This window comes from Pan paniscus, chromosome 11, assembly GCF_029289425.2.
Source record: "Pan paniscus chromosome 11, NHGRI_mPanPan1-v2.0_pri, whole genome shotgun sequence".
Taxonomy (NCBI): domain Eukaryota; kingdom Metazoa; phylum Chordata; class Mammalia; order Primates; family Hominidae; genus Pan; species Pan paniscus.
In genome coordinates, this window is record NC_073260.2 from 91,243,617 (window position 1) to 91,265,996 (window position 22,380).

General features: G+C 42.3%; 1 protein-coding gene across 8 annotated transcripts in view; it reads right to left on the bottom strand.

Moving 5' to 3' along the window:
• The window catches only part of NFX1 (nuclear transcription factor, X-box binding 1), an 83,058-nt gene that overhangs the window by 11,028 nt on the left and 49,650 nt on the right, over nucleotides 1-22,380 (bottom strand). For 3 of the 8 annotated variants that reach the window (XM_003830122.6, XM_055117322.1, XM_055117324.2), the window contains exons 12-19: nucleotides 21,563-21,642; nucleotides 17,278-17,386; nucleotides 15,944-16,063; nucleotides 13,009-13,088; nucleotides 8,344-8,574; nucleotides 7,426-7,499; nucleotides 5,955-6,056; nucleotides 5,250-5,291 (exon numbers count right to left, since the gene is read on the bottom strand). In XM_003830122.6, coding sequence (XP_003830170.3) covers nucleotides 5,250-5,291; nucleotides 5,955-6,056; nucleotides 7,426-7,499; nucleotides 8,344-8,574; nucleotides 13,009-13,088; nucleotides 15,944-16,063; nucleotides 17,278-17,386; nucleotides 21,563-21,642 — 838 coding nt within the window. Of the gene's footprint in view, nucleotides 1-5,249; nucleotides 5,292-5,954; nucleotides 6,057-7,425; nucleotides 7,500-8,343; nucleotides 8,575-11,404; nucleotides 12,461-13,008; nucleotides 13,089-15,943; nucleotides 16,064-17,277; nucleotides 17,387-21,562; nucleotides 21,646-22,380 lie in introns of those variants that run through there. The other 5 variants (XM_055117323.2, XM_063594450.1, XM_008955490.4 and 2 more) reach the window with 4 other exon arrangements.

Here is a 22,380-nt window from a genome sequence, read left to right on the forward strand (position 1 = left end):
TGTGTATTCACTATAGCATTTCTGAATACCTAGGACTCCTAATTTACATTCTGCAGCTGAGAACACTGACTGACGGTTCCTAAAGGGCAAGGGTTTTGAACGGCACTCACTAGAAAGTTATCATAAGGGTCAAACCAAGGAAAATTTGGACAGCACTACTAGTCATCATATTACCTTCTACACACTTAATATGTAAAGAGGTATTATTAAAATTGCTGAAAGTCAAACTTCAAGGTAAAATAGGGCTATACTTTGTCTGCATTTGTCTAACTTTTTATCTTAAACAAATTTCAAAGACAAGTTATGAGAATATTACCATAAACTTCTATATAACCTTCACCTAAATTCTCCAATTATTAACATTTTGCAGGGCTATTCAATTTAATCAATCTTTGCTAGAATCAGAAAGTTTGTCAGTTGTTGAATAAATGCTTCTTGATCTGATAGAGTATCCTCAAATAACTTACTGCAGACATCATATTTAATGGTGAAATACTTAAAGTTTTCCCCATGAGATGGAGGATTAGTCAGGAACATCTATTTTTTTTTTGGTGAGACTGAGTCTTGCTGTATCGTCTAGGCTAGAGTGCGGTGGCGCCATCTCGGCTCACTGCACCCTCTGCCTCCCAGGTTCAAGCAATTCTCTTGCCTTAGCCTCCCGAGTAGCTGGGACTACAGGCGTCTGCCACCATGCCCAGCTAAGTTTTGTATTTTTAGTAGAGACAGGGTTTCACCATGTTGACCAGGCTGGTCTCGAACTCTTGACCTCAAGTGATCCGCCCGCCTCAGTCTCCCAAAGTGCTGGGATTACAGGCGTGAGCCACCGTGCCCGGCCAAGGAATATCTATTATTACCACCCTCCATTCAACAATATACTGAAGGCCCTAACCAGTACAATGAGGTAAGAAGAAGAAATAAAAGTTAAGAATTGGAAAGAAGGAAAAAAGATAAAAGAAAAAAGAAAGGAAAAAAATAACAGGAATTGACAATAAATAAAATTACTATTATTAGAAGACATGACTGTGTATATACAAAATCCAAAATAATCTACAATATCAGAAATAAGTGAATTTAGCGAGGTTGCTAAATAAGTCAGTAAATATCAATTGTATTTCTAAATACCAGCAACAAGCAATTAGAAAATACCAATTTAGGCCGGGTGTGGTGGCTCACGCCTGTAAACCCAGCACTTTGGAAGGCTGAGGCAGGAGGATTGCTTGAGCCCAGGAATGTGAGACCAGCCTGGCCAACATAGCGAGATGCCATCTCTACCAAAAAAAACAAAAAAATTAGCTGGGTGTGGTACAAAAAATGTAAAAATTAGCTGGGTGTGGTGGCATGCACTTGCAGTTCCAGCTACTTGGGAGGTGAGGTGGGAGGATCACTTGAACCCAGGAGGTAGAGGCTGCAGTGAGCTGTAATTGTGCCATTGCACTCCAGCCTGGGAGACAGAGTGAGACTCCGTATCAAAAAAAAAAAAAAAAAAAAATCAAGCCATTCACAGAATTTTTTTGCCTTATCTGTGATATATTTTTATGCCTGCTGAAGCACATAAATATCTTCTGTAACACATTTCTAAAATGAGCATTTGCTTTAAAATGAAGTCCTTGTAATTTGCATTTTTTCTTGAGGATGTCAACCTGGTCAAAAACAAAATAAACAAAACACTTGTCACATTAAATAATAATAATAATTAAAACAAAATTAAAAGTTGGCCAGGCGCAGTGGCTCATGCCTGTAATCCCAGCACTTCGGGAGGCTGAGGCGGGCAGATCATGAGGTCAGGAGATTGAGACTGTCCTGGCTAACATGGTGAAACACCATCTCTACTAAAAATACAAAAAATTAGCCGGGTGTAGTGGTGGGCACCTGCAGTCCCAGCTACTTGGGACGCTGAGGCAGGAGAATGGCGTGAACCCGGGAGGTGGAGCTTGCAGTGAGCCGAGATCACACCATTGCACTCCAGCCTGGGAAACAGAGCGAGACTCTGTCTCAAAAAAAAAATTACAAGTAATACAAGAAAAATAAACCCATCTATAGCAGCATCAAAAAGCAAGAAACAAATCTACTAAAAGAATACAAAATTTATATATAGAAAACCATAAAGTATCATTGAGAGAAATCAAAGAAGACATGAAATGCAAGAATACACCTTCCTCTTGGACTAGAAAATTTAACATTGTAAAGATTCCAAATTGACCTACAAGTTAAATACCAACTCAATCAAAATCCCAGCAGGTTTCTTGGGTATATATTATAATAACAAGCCAATTGTGAAATATAAGTGGAAATGGGCTGGGTGCAGTAGCTCATGCTTATAATCCCAGCACTTTGTGGGGCCAAGGCAGGAGGTTCGCTTGAGCCAGAAGTTTGAGACCACCCTGGTCAACATAGTAAAACCCTGTCTTTACAAAAGAAAAAAAAAAAAAAGAAAAACTTAGCCAGGCGTACTGGTGTGTGCCTGTAGTCCTATCTATTTTGGAGGCTGAGGCACGAGGATCCCTTGAGCCCAGGAGTTCAAGGGTACAGTGAACTATGATTGTGCCACTACATTCCAGCATGGGTGACAGAGCAAGATCCTATCTCAATAAATAAATAAATAAATGAAAAAGACATTAAGTGGAAATGTAAAGGGCTAAGAATAAAGAATAATCAAAGACAATATTGAAGAAAAGTCATGGTTGAGGATATATACTACCAGATATTAAGACTTGTTATAAAGGTACAGTAATTAAGACAGTGTGATACTAGTGCAGTTGAACAGGATGAGCTCAGAAACAGACTCACATATATATATATATTTGATATACTTTATTTATTTATTTATTATTATTTTTTGATGCGGAGTCTCCCACTGTCGCCCAGGCTAGAGTGCAGTGGCACCATCTCGGCTCACTACAAGCTCCGCCTCCTGGGTTCATGCCATTCTCCTGCCTCAGCCTCCCGAGTAGCTGGGACTACAAGTGCCCGCCACCATGCCCGGCTAATTTTTTGTATTTTTAGTAGAGATGGGGTTTTACCAGGATGGTCTCGATCTGCTGACCTCGTGATCTGCCCACCTCAGCCTCCCAAAGTGCTGGGATTACAGGCACCACCATTACGGCCATGGTGAGCCACCATGCCCGGCTTATTTTTTTTTTTTTTTTTTTTTGAGACAGCGTTTCACTCTGTCACCAAGAGTACAGTCCAGACTGGTGATCATGGCTCACTGTAGCCTCAACCGCACAGGTTCAAGCAATCTTCCCACCTCAAGCCTCCCAAGTAGCTGGGACTACAGGTGTGCACCACCACACCTGGCTAATTTTATTTTATTTTTTGTACAGATGAGGTTTTGCCAAGTTGCCCAGGCTTATATGTGATTTATGACAGAGGTGGCACTGCAGAGTGCTGGGAAAAGGACAATCTTGGTACTCGTCAAACGGATATTCACGTGGAAAAAAGCTGAATTGTAAACTGTCCTTATCCATACTCAAAAAAAGCAGTACAGGTCAACTGTAGATTTAAAATGTGAAAGGTAAAATAATACAGTTTCTAGATAATAACAGAATATTGTCATTGCCTCAGGATAGACAAATTTTTCTAAATAGGACATGAAAAGTGCTTATTAAGAAACTCAAATAAACTGGATAATATTAACATTAAAAATTTCTGTTTATCAAAAGACAACAAGAGTTCCTTAGCTTCTGGGATTAAAAAAAGGCATCAAGAGAGTAAAAAATGAAGGTACAGAGTGCAACAAAGTACTCACAATGTATACATAAAGCCAACAAATAACTCATATTCAGAATACATAAAGAATTCCTACTAATCAATACAAAAAGAGCACAAAAAAATAAGCAAAGGACTTGTACAGGCACTTCAAAAATGAGGCTATCCAATGGCCAGTAACTACAAGAAAGGTGCTCAATCTCTTAAGTCATCAGGAAAATAGAAATTAAAAGCTCAATGACATCTTGTTATACACATCTACAAAATGGCTAAAATTAAAAAGTGACAATTTCAAGTGCTGACAAAAATGTACAGCAATGGGAATTATCCTTTGCTGGTGGGAGTGTAATTTGGTACAATCACTTTGGACATGGGCAGAATCTACTAATGCTGAACACACATAAACCCTATTAATCAGCAATTCTACTTCTGGCTTATATCCAACAGAAATGTACAGAAATATAGAGCAAGCAAGTTTAAGAATGTTCTGGGCTGGGCGTGGTGGCTCAAGCTTGTAATCCCAACACTTTGGGAGGTCGAGGCAGGTGGATCACCTGAGGTCAGGAGTTCGAGACCAGCCTGGCCAACATGGTGAAACCCCATTTCTACTAAAAATACAAAAATCAGCTGGGCATGGTGGTACACACCTGTAATGCCAACTACTCTGGAGGCTAAGGCAAGAGAATCGCTTGAACCCGGGAGGCAGAGGTGGCAGTGAGCCAAGATCATGCCATTGCACTCCAGCCTAGGCGACAAGAGAAAAACTCCATCTCAAAAAAAAAAAAAAAAAAAGAATTCTTAACAGTTTTATTTGTAATAGTCTAACAGTTAATACAAAGATATCCATTAACAGTATAATGGGTAAATGAATAGTAATACAAAAAAAATCATGCAGGAATAAAAATGAATAAAGCATTGCTACATGCAACAACAGGAGTGAATGTCACAAAAATATAACGAAAGAAGCCAGACAAAAATAATACAAACTACATGATTTCATCACTTACATAAAGTTCAAAAACTAATCTAAAGAGAAATTAGGATAGAGGTTTCACCTTTATGTAGAGTACAAGAGACGGTTCTGGTAATTATCTTTTCACCTGTATCCATACTCAACTGTATTCATTTAGTGACACAAATGATTACACAACTGTAATCATTTAGTGACGATTCACTGATCTGCACACTTCCAATCTTCAATATGTATGCTAAACTTCAACAAAAAGTTAACTAAACATTGTTTTAAACCTCTTATCTCTGAGTCAGGAAGTTGGCCAGTCCCTGAATAAGTATGCTGTGTTATGTGATGTTTATATCATGCCCAAAACCACACAGCTCATGTTTCTCAATATGCTGAAATCACCTGAGTGGTTTATCCTTAAGACAATTCAATTCTTGGTAACGGCATTTCTCTTGCTCTTTGATAACGGTAAAAGACGCAGCGCAGTACTGAGTGAATGACATTTGAAGGGTTGCTCCCCCCGATTAATTTCACAGAGCTCAAGGGCAAGGAGATTAAAAAAGCAGCTGCAACTACTTACTTTTTCCTTTCCAAGGCTGAACACTCCTCATCACACTCCAGCCTTGATAAGCAAATGAAAAAAAATTAAAGTCAGAATACAGACTGTACAGCTCCTATCCAGCAAGAAAAGGAAGTCTCAGTCAACCTGGAAGCACAGCTGACTCTTGCCAAAAAACAATCCCTCAGGCCAGGAAGCAGCCTGTGAGGCCACCTGCTCTTCAGTTTCCATTAGTAACCTTGCCCTAGAAATACCATTTCCCCAGGGACCCCAATCCAGGAATGGCTGGATGAGGTCCCTCTGAAGGACAGGTGGGATGATGGCCTCTCTGTTATGGGGTCTAGGAGTCCTCCAGTGGCCTCAGAGTGTTCCCTGGCTGCTCAGTCCCAAATGCTCCACAGGTGCCCCTCTTAACAGCCCGATCTCCCTCTCCAGAGATGGCCACCTCTCTGGGTTCTCTATTCTCACATGGGTTAAGCTAAACACCTATAGGTCTCTGCTTCCTTCGGTTACTGTGAGGCCTGGAAAAGTCTCCTCTAGTCTTAGCCATCTCCTGAGTAGGATTCATTGGGGATGGAGCGGATGTCTCAACATCAAATTGTCTATTGAATACTTATTGTGTATGCAAGGCTCTACTATGAAGGATTGAGATAAATGAATAATCTCTGCCCTCTAACTGAAGTCTAATTGAAGAAAGAAGGCACATATATGCATTTTAAAAATTACCTGGCTTGATGAACTTCCTTTTTGGTAATTAACTTGCTGATCTCCACTGAACCTCCAAGCTGCATGTCTGTTATCTTAGAGGCCATGGAAATTGCAGCTATTCTGAAATATAAAAAAGAAAGGGAAAAAGAGGCATTGCAGTTTCACAAGAACCTCCTTATACTTGGGATACAGAAGACCTCTTTAAAAGCAAATCTAGGCCAGGTGTGGTGGCTCACGCCTGTAAGCCCAGCACTTTGGGAAACCAAGGCAGGTGGATCACCTGAGGTCAGGAGTTCATGACCAGCCTGGCCAATATGGTGAAACCCCGTCTCTGCTAAAAATACAAAAAATTAGCCAGGCATGGGAGCAGGCGCCTGTGATCCCCGCTACTCAGGAGGCTGAAGCAGGAGAATCACTTGAACCTGGGAGGTGCAGGTTGCAGTGAGCCGAGATTGCACCATTGCACTCTAGCCTGGGCAACAGGAGCGAAACTCCATTTCAAAAAAAAAAAAAAGCAAATCTATCAGATGAAAACTGGTGTGGCCTTGGAAGCCTGGCTACTATGAACTACCTACATATTTATGTCATATCTCTTCAATTATATTCAAAGCAGCTACATGGGAAGCGATGAGGTGACTCAATCCCTCACAGTATCCCCTAGAGCAACACTTGGCACTTAGTAGGTATTCAAACACAGCCAATCTGATGTGTGCATCCTCTTAAAGTCCTATATCCATGGCACCTCTCCCCATCTAACCAGATATATATATATATATATAACCATTCATTCTCTAACACCTCCATCTCAGCACTCAGATCCCTATATGGCTACACAGGTCCCAAGACTTCAGGAGGCTGCAGAGATACCTCACAGAACAATTAGAAACCCTCACACCAGAGGAGCACAGAGCTTAGCCCTAGCTGTGTCAATGACAAATGGTAGGATGTGAAAGCAATTCACCTAACTTCAGGACATCTTCCCTTCTTATCTCACAATGTAATATGACCAAAAGAGAGAAAAAGAGAAAGAGGAAGGAGGAAGCAGAGAAATTTCAAAGTTATTTTACACACTAAAGTTAGGGAAGAAAAGGTATATAAAGCAGCACTTTTTCTTTGAACTAGAGAAACCAGATTTTTAAAAATGTATGTAAGAAACTTTCCAGCCAGGTGTAGTGGCTCACACCTGTGATCCCAGCACTTTGGGAGGCCAAGGTGGGAGACCAGCCTGGGAAACAGGGCGAGACCCCTCTCAATAAAACAAAACAAAACAAACAAAAAAAACCTTTCCAGCTTTTAGAAAAGTTGCAAGGATACTATGATAAACACATGTATCTGTGCAGTGGTGTTTACAACTGATTACAACCAGTTACAGACTTCTTTGTTTCTTCTCCACTCCCACTGCTTCACTTGACTAGCTTTAAAAACAAAACAAAACACATGTATCTGTTTCACCTAGGCCATCAGTTGTTAACATTTAAGTAACACTAACCTTTGATAAGTACTAGATGCTTCAGAGCAAATCACCATCTCTTTTCTTCGTCCACATTCACACTGTAGCTCTACCTGAAGTCAGATGAACATGGAACGACTTTTAGCACACTGGAACCATGTGAATAGAGCACTTTTCACTCTTAAATCCTCTCTTAAACCATAGCAGAGACTAGAGAGTCAGTGGGTGGCCACTCTCCAAGCTGGAAGAAGCTAACCACACATGCAAACTGACACAGTTGTTGACATGCTAGGAAAGAATTGCCCCGTCCACAATGCCCCCTTTTGGAAACCACCTCTGTTCTTAATCCTGGCTGAAGGGGCAGGCCTAGGATGAAGTTTGTACCATCAGAGACAGACACTTGCCCTAGGCCCAACTGTGGCCTAGCCAACTCCACATCCTCAAGGTGGCCACACTTGATCCTTTAGACCAGGCTTAACCTTCCATTTACCTGCTCTCATAGCACCCTCCACAAGGCTTAAACTACTCCCTCACGACACCACAGCCATAATTAGTTATCTAAGTAATAATCAAGTATCTGTCCTATCAGATTGTGAGGAACCATGTGTCTCTTGTTCGCTAATTTATCCCTAGCACCTCATACTATGTCTTGCACAAAAGACATTTATACATTTATTAAATAAATGGAGTAAACAATCAGTGACTATTGAGAGTCTCATCCAAGGGAGACACAGACTGTGGTCTGGTGGCAGTGGGTACCTGCTGAATCAAAAGGCCATACCAAGTTGGGCAGGCAGAAACTTGTATGACTTACTCTACCTTTCTCTAACTTGTGGTTATTTGCAACCAATGACCCTTAATTAAGATGCATGCCCAGGGGCCACTGTAGACAGTTCTGGATTCACTAGTAGCCTCAGAACTACAGTCAATGCTGCATCTGTGGCCAGAAATACCCACCTTAGCTTTACAAGCAGTCACAGGGCAGGGTGAGCTGGTATGGCAGGGTGCCATACACGGGTGACCACAGTCAGCTCTGGGTGTGGTGCAGGGCTGCTTGCAGGGCTCATCCACAAGACACTCCCCTTTGTGACAGAGTCTCTGACATTTGTGCATCCCACATGGTAGCGTGGCACTGCAGGGTAATCCGCAAGAGATATCAACCAGGTGACAGGGGATGTTGCTCCGAAACTAGGAGAGACAGAAGTAGCCAGATTCTCATCTCCATGTGGGATTTGGGGTGAGTTTTAACTTTCTCTTTAAACATTTCTGAGCTTACGGCAGGGTTTGGTTTTGTTTTGTTTTCGGATACAGGGTTTCACTGTCGCCCAGGCTGGAGTGCAACGGTGTGATTATGACTTTCCTGGGGCTCAGGTGATCCTCCCATCTCAGTCTCCCAAGTAGCTGGGATTGCAGGTGCATGCCACCACGCCCAGCTAAATTTGTATTTTTTTTTAAGAGATGGGGTTTCACCATGTTGCCCAGGCTGGTCTCGAACTCCTGAGTGGAAGCGATCCACCCGCCTAGGCCTCCCAAAGTGCTGAAATTACAGGTGTGAACCACTGCATCTGGCAATAACAGTTTGTATTTATTTATTTATTTTGAGACGAAGTCTCACTCTGTTGCCCAGGCTGGAGTACAGTGGCGCCAATCTCGGGGCTCACTGCAACCTCCACCTCCAGGGTTCAAGTGATTCTCCAGCCTCACCCTCCCGAGTAGCTGGGGTTACAGGTGTGTACCACTACGACCGGCTAATTTTTGTATTTTTAGTTGGGGTTTTGCCATGTTGGCCAGATGGCTGGTCTTGAACTCCTGACTTCAAGTGATCCACTTGCCTTGGCCTCCCAAAGTGCTGGGATTACAGGCATGAACCACCACACTCAGCTCAGTTTTTAAAATAAGGATTATTATTACTTTAATTTTTAGAGACAGGGTCTCACTATGTTGCCTAAGCTGGACTTGAACTTCTGGGCTCAAGTGAGCCTCTTGCCTTAGTCTTCTGATTAGCTGGGACTATAGGTACATGCCACTGCATCCAGCTTAAAAGCTGTATTTTTAAAAAAAGCTCTATTTATCTGAAAAGAAATCCGTTTGATTTTCAAAGTCTGAAAGGTTAGTTTGAGATGAAGAAAACAAACCTTAACTTTATTTAATAATCCCTGTTATGACTCAAAAGGATTTGCAGCAGAAGCCAAAAATGTGATCTGGAACATAAACTTTCCAAAGTGACAACAAACAAATGTAACTAGGTAACTAGGGAGTGCTTGAAAATGCTATGACTAACTGGCAGGGACAGATGATCTTTTCCCTCCTTTCTGAACTGCTAAAGCAGAGTCAATAGACTAATTCTTATAGATGCGGGGTGGAGGGCAACCTTAGCCCAGGGTTCTGAGACTGATGGCAGGGCCATTTTTTCGTTTTATTTTGCTTTTTTTTTTTTTTTTTTTGAGATGGAGTCTCGCTCTGTCGCCCAGGCTGGAGTGCGGTGGCGCCATCTCAGCTCACTGCAACCTCCACCTCCTGGGTTCAAGCGATTCTCCTACCTCAGCCTCCCAAGTAGCTGGGACTACAGGTGTGTGCCACCATGTCCAGCTAATTTTTGTATTTTTAGTAGAGACAGGGTTTCACTATGTTGGCCAGGCTGGTCTCCAACTGCTGACCTCAGGTGATCCACTTGCCTCAGCCTATCAAATTGTTGGGATTACAGGCATGAGCCACCACGCCTGGCCTGTTTTTTTTTTTTTTTTGAGGCAGAATCTTGCTCTGTTGCCTAGGCTGGAGGGCAGTGGCACGATCGTGTCTCACTGCAGCCTTGAACTCCTGAGTTCAAGCGATCCTCCTGCCTTAGCCTTCCAAGTAGCTGGGAGTACAGGCATGCCACTAAACCCAGCTAATTTTTGTATTATTTGTAGAGTCAGGATCCCACTAGGTTGCCCAGGCTAGGAGGCTGTTTTCTGTAATTAAATACTTAACTCTCCTCATGTCTCCCATCTCATGGTCTCCACAGCTTCAGGCAGTCCTGTCCTTTAAAAAATTAAGAGACAACAGGGCATGGAACCCCCAATTCTTTTTTTTTTCTTGAAAAATGGCCTGTTTCCACGCTTCCTCACCATAGGAAAAAGCTGCTGAAATTTTACTCTCGTAGGACCAAAGGCTAGTCTTGAACCCTCGAAATGAGGGATATACTTCTACTGCAGTGACACACAACTTCTCCCCCTGAAGAGACCTCCAACATCTAGGACATACATATTTCCCATCGCACTGGAATCCATATTTTAGTAGAATGTAGTTCTCAATCATTAAACACTTACCCATTCTACTACCAGGGCAAAGGGGATAATTTTTGCCCATGCTCTGCCCTGTCATCCTCTCCACATTACTTTCTTCTCACTATCCTTTAGGATGTTAATTCTTCCAGAACACCTGGAGAGCCCTTCCATCCTCCTTAGCCCTCTGTATTTCCCTCATTACTGCTATTGTCTGTTTTCATGCCTGCCTCCTAACCCAAAGTGAAGGCTTCATAAGGGCAAGGGTTAGTCTCGTTCACTTCCAAAGCACCCAAACCTAGCCTGTTACCTAGCACATAGTACTCATACTCGATATCTGTTGAATGAAGTCTTAATAAGCCATCAATACGAAGATAACACATTGATGTTTTAGAACGGATAAACTGGAAAAGGTGAGACATATAGAAAAGAATAAATACCAAGGACTTGAGAACCACCCACAGGAAATCAGTGGAGGAATATACGTCCATGAAGATAAAAGAATATAGCATGTTGTTATAGATGTCAAGAGTTTCATGAAATGTTGGCCAATACGTCATGATGCAAAAAAAGCAGGTTACAAAACAATATCTTTTTTTTTTTGGTATAGGACAGTTGGAATGTAGCAAACAGTATCATCTTAACCACAGCAAGGAAAAATGTGTACCACGTCTGGTGGTTTATATGCCAGAATGGTAGAGTACTTCTTTCTCAGTAGCAGAATTAAATCTTCTCAACTGTACAATAAATATGCATTTCTTATTGGACTTCACTTTATTGCATTTCATAGATATCACATTTTTTACAAATTGAAACTTTGTGGCAACCCTGTCTCCAGCAAGTCTATCTGTTCCACTTTTCCAACAGCACATGCTCATTTCGTGTCTGCATCACATTTTGGTAATTCTCGCAACATCTCAGACTTTTTCATTATTATATCTGTTACGGTGACCTGCAATCAGTGATTTTTTTTTTCTTTTTTCTTATTTCAATAGTTCTTGGGGAACAGGTGGTGTTTGGTTACATGGATAAGTTCCTTAGCAGTGATTTTTGAGATTTTGGTGCACCCATCACCCGAGGAGTGTACATTGTACCCAATGCGTAGTTTTTAAAATTTATTTTTTTTTCGAGATGGAGTCTTGCTCTGTTGCCCAGGCTGGAGTGCAGTGGTGCGATCTTGGCTCACTGCAACATCCGCCTCCCGAGTTCAAGCAATTCTCCTGCCTCAGCCTCCCAAGTAGCTGGGATTACAGGGATGCGCCACCAGGCCCGGCTAATTATTTTAGTAGAGATGGGGGGGTCTCACCATGTTGGCCAGGTTGGTTTCGAACTCCCGACCTCATAATCTACCTGCCTTGGCCTCCCAAAGTGCTGGGATTATAGGCATGAGCCACCATGCTCGGACCCAGTGTGTAGTTTTTTATCCCTCACCCGCCTCCCATCCTTTCCCCAGAGTCCCCAAAGTCCATTGTATCATTCTCATGCCTTTGCGTCCTCATAGCTTAGCTCCCTCTTATAATTGAGAACATACGATGTTTGGTTTTCCATTCCTGAGTTACTTCACTTAGAATAATGGTCTCCAAATCCATCCAGGTTGCTGTGAATGCCATTATTTCGTTCCTGGCTGAGTAGTATTCCATGGTACGTATAGATACACCACAATTTCTTTATCCACTTGTTGACTGATGGGCAGTTGGGCTGGTTCCACATTTTTGCAATTGTGAATTGTGCTGCTATAAACATGCGTGTGCAGGTATCTTTTTCATATAATGACTTCTTTTCTTCTGGGTAGACGCCCAGTAGTGGGACTGCTGGATCAAACGGTAAATCTACTTTTAGTTCTTTAAGGAATCTCCACAGTTTTCCACAGTGGTTGTACTAGTTTACATTCCCACCAGCAGTGTAAAAGTGTTCCCTTTTCACCACATCCACGCCAACATCTATTATTTTTTGATTATTGCCATTCTTGCAGGAATAAGGAGGTTATTAAAAAAAAAAAATTTGGTATTTTAAAGTAAAATGATTGGAACAGACAACATTGGTTTTCAGAAGTTGGAAGTAGGGGACATTGAGTATACAGGGGCATGAAGGATGTTTGGGGGTGACTGAACTGTTCTACATCTTGATTGTGGTAGTGGTTTGATGGTATGTATGCTTTTGCTAAAACTCATGGATCTGTACAATAAAAAGGGTAAATTCTGTTGTATGCAAATTATATCTTAAGAAAAAATTTTTAAGCAATGGAAAGCTTCTACTTCTGAGTGTATTTACTTTGACAAACGATGAGACTAACAATTCTTAAGTAATAAAATCATGAACCTCTGCCTGGAACAATGAGCACTTGAGAGAGAAAACTTACCTCATGCTTGCCCATGCACCACTTCTGAGTTAGGAAAGTGCAAGGGGGACACTTCTCCTCACTATGACAAGAATGATATACTGCAGAAAGAGAAAGGTAACTTTAGGAATACTTTCTAAATAAAGCCACGTAAACCATTATACATCATATAAGTGGCATACGGCATGAAACTTTTAAATTCAGAAACTGGGAGTACTTTTGAAAAACGGTCACAGGAAAGTAAAAAGTACCTTGCTTTATGTTAAAGTGTTGAAGGACAAGCATGAGTGAGAAAAAGAAACCCAACCAAGGAGGAAGAGACATGCCAAAACAGAAGCAGAGGAGGCAGCTTTCCCATCTCATCTCTTGCAGCACAGCCATATGGTCCATCCAATTCTACCACGTCATTCTTTTGGCCCTACTTTAACCGCAACTGCTCACTTCTGCTCAGATATCTTTGCTATTAATTCCATCTAAAATGCTTCTGCTGACTCCTTCCAATTTCATTACTGCCTATAAGGGGAGGTTCATCAAAACTCACCTCCTACAATGAACCTTTCCTTGGCTGACCACACTCTCGTCTGAGCTCCCTCACACTTCCTGGTGTCTCAGTTCCTATGCAGATGGGTTGCTGCCACATTATTTAGCCCATCTTCATGTGAAGGGTGGTTGTATCATGTGTATTGAACTACTGTCCTCCTCCTCTCAGGGAGAACGTAAGAACCTCAAGGTCACAGGGTATTTTTCTCTTCCTCTGAAGTTCCCGCTGTGTCTGACACCATGTTAGAAATACAATAAACACTTAAGAAAATGGAAATGAATGGGGAACAAAATAGGCTAAAACAACACAATTCACAAATGGTGAAGTTCTTACTATGGACCTTGCCCAGCAGCATTTGGAATTCATCTGCAGGTAAGTGTAAAGGAGGGAATGGGTGGGGACTGGCCTGGGCATGTACTTCATGCTGGTATGAATGCCACAGGAGGGGCTTGCAAACTACGCTGGGAGGGCTATCCTAAGATCCCCAAGGAAGGAGGGAACATTCCACTTAATGCAGAATTTGTTAAGTTCTGTTTTACTCCATTAACTTAAAAAATCAAGAGTTGGTTTTCTAGTTTTAAGTCTGAATCATACTGCCAGACTAACTGTGGGTATCAAATCTGGTCCCCTGAATTACTTCAGGTTTGCCTCTGGTATTTGGTAAAATGAAATGATGGGCCCGGTATGGTGCTAGAGAAAAGCCAGCAACTAGACTTGACAGATACGGAAATTGAGTGATGTCAAATGGTTGTTGGCCTGGTATCTGAGCAATTTATCAGAGAAAAACTGGAAACACTAAAATGTCCAGCAACACAAGACTGACTGAATAAGTTATGGCCCATCCATGTAACAGGACACTCAATTGAAATTAAAAGTTTATATTGTAAAAAAATACTTACAAGGGGACAGATCAAAAATATAATAATAAGAGTGGGAAAAAAAGCTAGTTAAAAGCATTAAGTTCAGTAGGATCCCACTTTTACATTGGGGAAAAAATGCAAACATATATATTTGCACATGGCAAAAGACCCTGAGAAATACATATAAGGTATAATTCTTTGGAGGTGACATATAATAGATTATTTAATTTCAAACTTTTGACTTCATCTCTCTTTTTTTTTTTTTTTGAGACAGAGTCTCACTCTGTCACCCAGGCTGGAGTGCAATGGCGCAGTCTCGGCTCACTGCAACCTCTGCCTCCCAGGTTCAAGTGATTCTCTTGCCTCAGCCTCCCAAGTAGCTGGGATTACAGGCGTCCACCACCACGCCAGGCTAAGTTTTGTATTTTTAGTAGAGACAGGGTTTTACCATGTTGGCCAGACTGGTCTCAACCTCCTGACCTCAGGTGATCCACCTGCCTCAGCTTCCCAAAGTGCTGGGATTACAGGCGTGAGTCACTGCACCCGGCCTTTTTTTTCTTTTTCTTTTTTTTTTCTTTTTTTGAGATGGAGTCTCACTCTGTTGCCCAGGCTGAAGTGCAGTGGCACAATCTTGGCTCACTGCAACCTCTGCCTCCCGGATTCAACCAATTCTCCTGCCTCAGCCTCCTGAGTAGCTGAGATTACAGGTGCCCGCCACAATGCCTGGCTAACTTTTGTATTTTTAGTAGAGACATGGTTTCACCATGTTGGCCAGAGTGGTCTCCAACTCCTGACCTCAAGTGACCCGCCCATCTCAGCCTCCCAAAGTGCTAGGATTACAGGCATGAGCCACTGTGCCTGGCCTCTATTTTCTTTTTTGAGACAGAGTCTTGGTCTGTCGCCAGGCTGGAGTGCAGTGGTGCGATCTCAGCTTACTGCAACCTCTGCCTCCCGGGTTCAAGTGATTCTCCTGCCTCAGCCTCCCGAGTAGCTGGGACTACAGGCGTGTACCACCATGCCCAGCTAATTTTTGTATTTTTAGTAGAGACGGGGTTTCACCATGTTGGGCAGGATGGTCTCAATCTTTTGACCTCATGATCTGCCCCTCCTTGGTCTCCCAAAGTGCTGGGATTACAGGCATGAGCCACTGCCCCTGGCCCTGGCCTCTATTTTCTTAATTTTAATACGATAAATATATATTGCTTCTATAACAACAAAAAAGTCACTTTTAATTTTGTAAAAAGATGCTAAATTTCAAAACATGCACCAAAGTGGAGACCACAAAGAAAGAAAAGTTCTTGAGAGATAAGATCAGCTGGGGAGTCTTCCAACGTTTTTAGGTGTGTTTGACATCCCTAGAGTAAACCAATGGAGGGCACTGTGATTCCAAGCTGTGGCCCAGATCACAGACCCACCTTCAGAGAACCAGCCCCTGAGCCGGGAGCAAGGGGCAGCCATCACAGCATGACTTTAGAGCAGTGAAGACAGTTACACAGCAGGATCCTAAATGACATGGTGTGAGCAGGCTGAAGTGTGAAGACAAGTTGGTACTCACCTGGATGGTCACACTCATGGACTCTAGCACAGGTTTGGGTACATTCAGGGGGCCTAGTACCACAGGGAACTGGAGGGTAAATCACTGATGCACCACAATGGCAGGTTAATTCATCAAAACCTGGTGAAGCAGCAGGTAAAACAAAAGAATCCTTTCTGAGTTTGGGATGTGCAAGTACATACTTACACATACAAACACACACATTTTTGCTTGTATTTTTAGAGGAGAATTTATGGGGGTGCTACTTTTTTCAAAAGAGGTTTTTATTTTATTAAACTTTTATTTTATTAAAGCTAAGCTGGTGAAAAAGGCATGAACAGATATGAAGTTTCATTTATTACTATGACCCTGACAACTTCCCAATACTTTTCCCAACATATTTCTAGACTGGAGATTATATTAATGACTGAGTTTTTAATATTATAATAGGAAATTTATCAACATTTCAAAGATCACATAACTCAGTGAAGAATTATTTTCCAAATGATCAATGTGGGCTATTATAAAATCATGCACGGGTAAAAAGATCCATTCAAAGTACAAGAAAGTCCAATAAATTTTTGTGACAGAGAATAAAAACACTGAGTCAAGTCCTTTCTAAAATGAGGTTGAATTTTGGTGTAATTTCAAAGAATATCAATAATTATTTGAAAACACCTTTAAAATACTCTTCCCTTCTCCTGTGTAAGGCTATCTGTGTAAGGCTGGATTTTTTTCATATGCCTCAACTATATCATGACAGACTGGATGCAGAAGTAGATACAAGAACCCAGCTACCTTCTATTAAACCAAGTATCCACTATTCTATTTTTTTGAAAAGTTATTTAAAAAAAATTTTGTGATTACATGCAATGAGGTATATTATTATTCTTAAATATACTAATCAATTATTTTTTAAATTTCTCAGTTTTAATTTCTAATATGGTAGATAAAGATAAATACAATTCACATAAAAATGACTCTTTAGGATAGTTTTTGGTAATGTAAATGAGCCCTACAACCAAAAAGTTTGCAAACTGCTGCTAATAATATAGAGAAAGAAGATTGTTGAGGACAGAACCTAGGTCAATAACATATATGAGGCGGGTAGCAGAGAAGGAATCTATTAACGAACTAGGCCCCATCTCAGGATCACTGCTCATATCCCAAGTTTTGCACATTCAGGGACTACAACACAGCATTAGAAGTAACTTTAAAAAAAGTCTCAACATATTGGAAATACGAAGGCTTAGTTCAAGAATCCATACAATTCTAAGTAAATCAATCTCTCAAAGTATATTATGTCTGAATTTCTAAAAAACTCTTCTAATAAACTATACAGTAAAGACACTCACTGGCTTGCCAGCATGTCTGGCAGTTTCCACGATGACAAGGTTCTTCACACCTATGAAGGCCACAACGGAGTTTCCTTCCACAAATCAAAGGACACTTGTGCTCCTTATCCTGGGAAAAGAGATTTATATTTGTTCATAAAATGGTCTTCATTTTATATTTTCCATAAATAACAACAAGATTAATAAAAAACAAAGCTCTACACATTTATGGATAAAATGATATCTGGAAATACCTTCAAAATAGCCACAGAAGGGAGAGTAGGTGGGGATGAAGATAAAACAAAATTCGTCATGAGGTGATCAATACTGAAACTGGATGTTGTGTATATGGGACTCTCTATACTGTATATGAGACTAGTAGTCTCTCTGCTTCTGCATATATTTGATATATACATATATATTTTTTGAGATGGAGTCTCGCTCTGTCGCCCAGGCTGGAGTGCAGTGGCGCGATCTCAGCTCACTGCAAGCTCCGCCTCCCAGGTTCACACCATTCTCCTGCCTCAGCCTCCTGAGTAGCTGGGACTACAGGCGCCCACCACCATGCCTGGCTAATTTTTTTGTATTTTTAGTAGAGATGAGGTTTCACTGTGTTAGCCAGGATGGTCTCGATCTCCTGACCTCATGATCCGCCCACCTTGGCCTCCCAAAGTGCTTGGGTTACAGGCATGAGCCAGTTTGAAATTTTAAAAAAATATATTTTATTTTTACATTGTGTGTGTGTGTGTGTGTGTGTGTGAGAGAGAGAGAGACAGAGACAGGGTCTCACTCTGTTGCCCAGGCTGGAGTGTGGTGGTGCGATCTTGGCTCACTGCAACCTCCACCTCCTGGGTTCAAGCAATTCTCCTACCTCAGCCTCCTGAGTAGCTGGGATTACAGGTGCCCACAACAATGTCCAGGTAAGTTTTGTATTTCTAGTAGAGACAGGGTTCACCATGTTGGCCAGGCTGGTCTGGAACTCCTGACCTCAAGTGATCTGCCCGCCTTTGCCTCCCAAAGTGCTGGGATTACAGGCATGAGCCACTGCATCCAGCCTTATTTTTACATTTAAATCTATTTATTTATTTAGAGACCGGGTTATGAAACTGGCTAATTTTTGTATTTTTGGCAGAGATGGGGTTTTACCATGTTGCCAAGGCTGGCCTTGAATTCCTTGGATCAAGCAAGATCCACCCACCTCGGCCTCCAAAAGTGGAATTACAGGTGTGAGCCACAATGCCTGGCTGCAAATTTTTTTATAATAAGAGGAAGTCTTTAAGCCTTCTAACAGTAGTTTATAATACTTGCACAATTCATCACTCTTCACTTAAATATATAAATTTTAAAAATAATTATGTATGCTATATACATACATACACACGTACTACCTTGCTATTGGTACTGTGTTACCTTGTTTATGTATATATATATACACTGATACAGTTTGGCTGTGTCTCCACCCAAAACTTATCTTGAATTCCCACATGTTGTAGGAAGGACCTGGTAGGAGTTAACTAAATCATGGTGGGGGAGGTCTTTCCCGTGCTGTTCTCATGATAGTGAATAAGTCTCATGAGATCTAATGGCTTTATAAGGCCGAGTTTCCCTGCACAAGCTCTCTCTCTCTGCCTGCTGCCATCCATGTTAAAATGTGACTTGCTCCTCCTTGCCTCCCACCATGATTGTGAGGCCTCCCCAGCCACTTGGAACTGTAAGTCCATTAAAACTCTTTCTTTTGTAACTTGCCCAGTCTTGGATATGTCTCTATCAGCAGTGTGAAAACAGACTAATACAGTAAACTGGTACCAGCAGAGTGGGGCACTGCTGAAAAGATACCCGAAAATGTGGAAGTGACTTTGGAACTGGGTAACAGGCAGATGTTGGAACAGTCTGGAGGGCTCAGAAGAGGACAGGAGAATGTGGGAAAGTTTGGAACTTCCTAGAGACTTGCTGAATGGCTTTGCCCAAAATGCTGATAATGATATGGACAATAATGTCCAGGCTGAGGTGGTCTCAGATGGAGATGAGGAATTTGTTGGGAACTGGAGCAAACGTGACTCTTGTTGTTTATCAAAGAGAGTGGCAACATTTTGCCCCTGCCCTAGAGATCTGTGGAACTTTGAACTTGAGAAAGATGATTAAGGGTATCTGGTGGAAGAAATTTCTAAGTAGCAAAGCATTCAAGAGGTGACTTGGGTGCTGTTAAAGGCACTCAGTTTTAAAAGGGAAACAGAGCATAAAAGTTTGGAAAATTTGCAGCCTGACAATGTGAGAGAAAAGAAAATCCTATTTTCTGAGAAGAAAATCAAGCTGGCTGCAGAAATTTGCATAAGTGACAAGGAGCCAAATGTAAAACCCCAAGACAATGGGGAAAATGTCTCCAGAGCACATCAGAGGTCTTCATGGCAGCCCCTTCCATGACAGGCCTGGAGGCTCAGGAGGAAAAAATGGTTTTGTGGGCTGGCCCCAGGGTCCCCCTGCTGCATGCAGCCTCGGGACTTGGTGCCCTGCATCCCAGCCACTCCAGCTGTAGCTGAAAGGGGCCAACACAGAGCTTGGGCCATGGCTTCAGAGTGCAGGCACCAAACCTTGGCAGCTTCCATGTGGTGCTGAGCCTGCGGGTGCACAGAAATCAATAACTGAGGTTGGAAACGTCTGCCTAGGTTTCAGAAGATGTATGGAAATGCCTGGATGTCCAGGCAGAAGTTTGCTGCAAGGGTGGGGCTCTCGTGGAGAACCTCTGCTAGGGCAGTACAGAAGGGAAATGTGGGGTTGCAGCCCCCACATGGAGTCCCTACTAGGGCACCACCTAGTGGAGCTGTGAGAAGAAGGCCACTGTCCTCCAGACCCCAGAATGGGAGATCCACTGACAGCTTGCACTGTGTGCCTGGAAAAGCCACAGACACTCAATGACAGCCTGTGAAAGCAGCTGGGAGGGGGGCTGCACACTGCAAAGCCACATGGGCGGAGCTGTCCAAGACCATGGGAACCCACTTCCTGCATCAGTGTTACCTAGATGTGAGACATGGAGTCAAAGGAGAGCATTTTGTAGCTTTAAGATTTGACTGCCCCACTGAATTTCGGACTTGCATGGGGCCTGTAGCCCCTTTGTTTTGGCCAATTTCTCCCATTTGGAATGGCTGCATATACCCAATGCCTGTACTCCCATTGGACCTAGGAAGTAACTAATTTGCTTTTGAATTTACAGGCTCATAGGCAAAGCGACTTGCCTTGTCTTGGATGAGACTTTGGACTGTAGACTTTTGAGTTAATGCTGAAATGAGTTAAGACTTTGGGGGACAGTTGGAAAGGCATGATTGGTTTTGAAATGTGAGGACATGAAATTTGGGAGGGGCCAGGGGCAGAATGATATAGTTTGGCTGTGTCCCCACCCAAATCTCATCTTGACTTCCCACATGTTGTGGGAGGGACCTGGTGGGAGGTAATTGAATCATGGGGGCAGGTCTTTCTTGTGCTGTTCTCGTGATAGTGAATAAGTCTCATGAGATCTGATGGCCTTCTAAGGCCATTTCCTGGACAAACTCTCTTTCTCTGCCTGCTGCTATCCATGTGAGAAGTGACTTGCTCTTCCTTGCCTTCCACCATGATTGTGAGGCCTCCCCAGCCACTTGGAACTGTAGATCCATTAATCCTCTTTCTTTTGTAACTTCCCTAGTCTTGGGTATGTCTTTATTGACAGTGTGAAAATGGACTAATACATACATACACATTTATATATACATGTTATCATGTCATATATAACATACATGTTATATTTTTTATATATAAAAGAGTATATGAGATAACAGAGTACAAATAGCCAGCTAGTGATTTAATTAGTTCCATAAAAGCAAATATTTTAAATATTTTATTTTTAAAAATCTTTTTAAAAAATGTCCTAATAATTTTTCCTACTGACCTGACCTAAGCAGTACATGAAACCTGAAGCCCGAGTTGCTAAGTCCAGGCCAGTTTGTGTTGGTACAACACACAATCTTCTGCAGAAGACTGTGTGCTCATCTAGGGGTCTTGGGCTCTGGGGTGTGAGACCTTCTCTTACCTCTTTCTCTTCCTCTGTGTTGCTACCAGATGCCACTGGCTGACTTCTTAACCTGGGTGAGGCTAAAAAGGCCCAGTCTGTCTCTTTGCAGAGAGGTTATGGGGACTATGAGAGCTCTCTGACTGCTGCTTAGGGGCCCGTCCCAGTGACTTTTAAATCCGGGCTGCATTCTCCACATGGCTCAGGCTTCCAGAAGCCCAGCACCTGGATGAATGGAATCTGATTATGCCTAATAAGTCCACTTACCACACAGCATATCTCATTACATTTATGCCGTCCACACAACCGTTTCTTGTTACACCGCTTGTCACACATAAATGTAGCATCTGCTGTGGCAAATTAAAAAGAAAAAAAAAACCAGACAAAGGATATGAACATTCATACAACAAATATTTGAGTAACTATAGGCTCAAAGAATACAATAGTAATAATACAATTGTAATAATGTAAATGCAGTTTTTTTTGTTTTGTTTTGTTTTTTGAGATGGAGTCTTTCTCTGTTGCCCAGGCTGGAGTGCAGTGGTGTGATCTCGGCTCACTGCAACATCCACCTCTCAGGTTCAAGTGATTCTCATGCCTCAGCCTCCCAAGTAGCTGGGCTTACAGGTGCCTGCCACCACACCCAGCTAATTTTTGTATTTTTAGTAGAGGCAGGGTTTCACCATGTTGTCCAAACTGGTCTTTAACTCCTGATCTCAGGTGATCCACCTCCCATGGCCTCCCAAAGTGCTGAGATTACAGGTGTGAGCCAACACGCCTGGCCTTTTTGCTTTCTTTTTTTTTTTTTTTCTGAGACAGAGTCTCACTCTGCTGCCCAGGCTGGAGTGCAATGGCGCAATCTTGGCTCACTGCAACCTCCACCTCCCAGGTTCAAGCGATTCTCCTGCCTCAGTCTCCCGAGTAGCTGGGATTACAGGTGTGTGCCACCACGCCCGGCTAATTTTTGTATTTTTAGTAGAGACAGGGTTTCGCCATGTTGGCCAGGCTGGTCTTGAACTCCCGACCTCAGGTGATTCACCTGCTTTGACCTCCCAAAGTGCTGGGATTACAGGTGTGAGCCACCA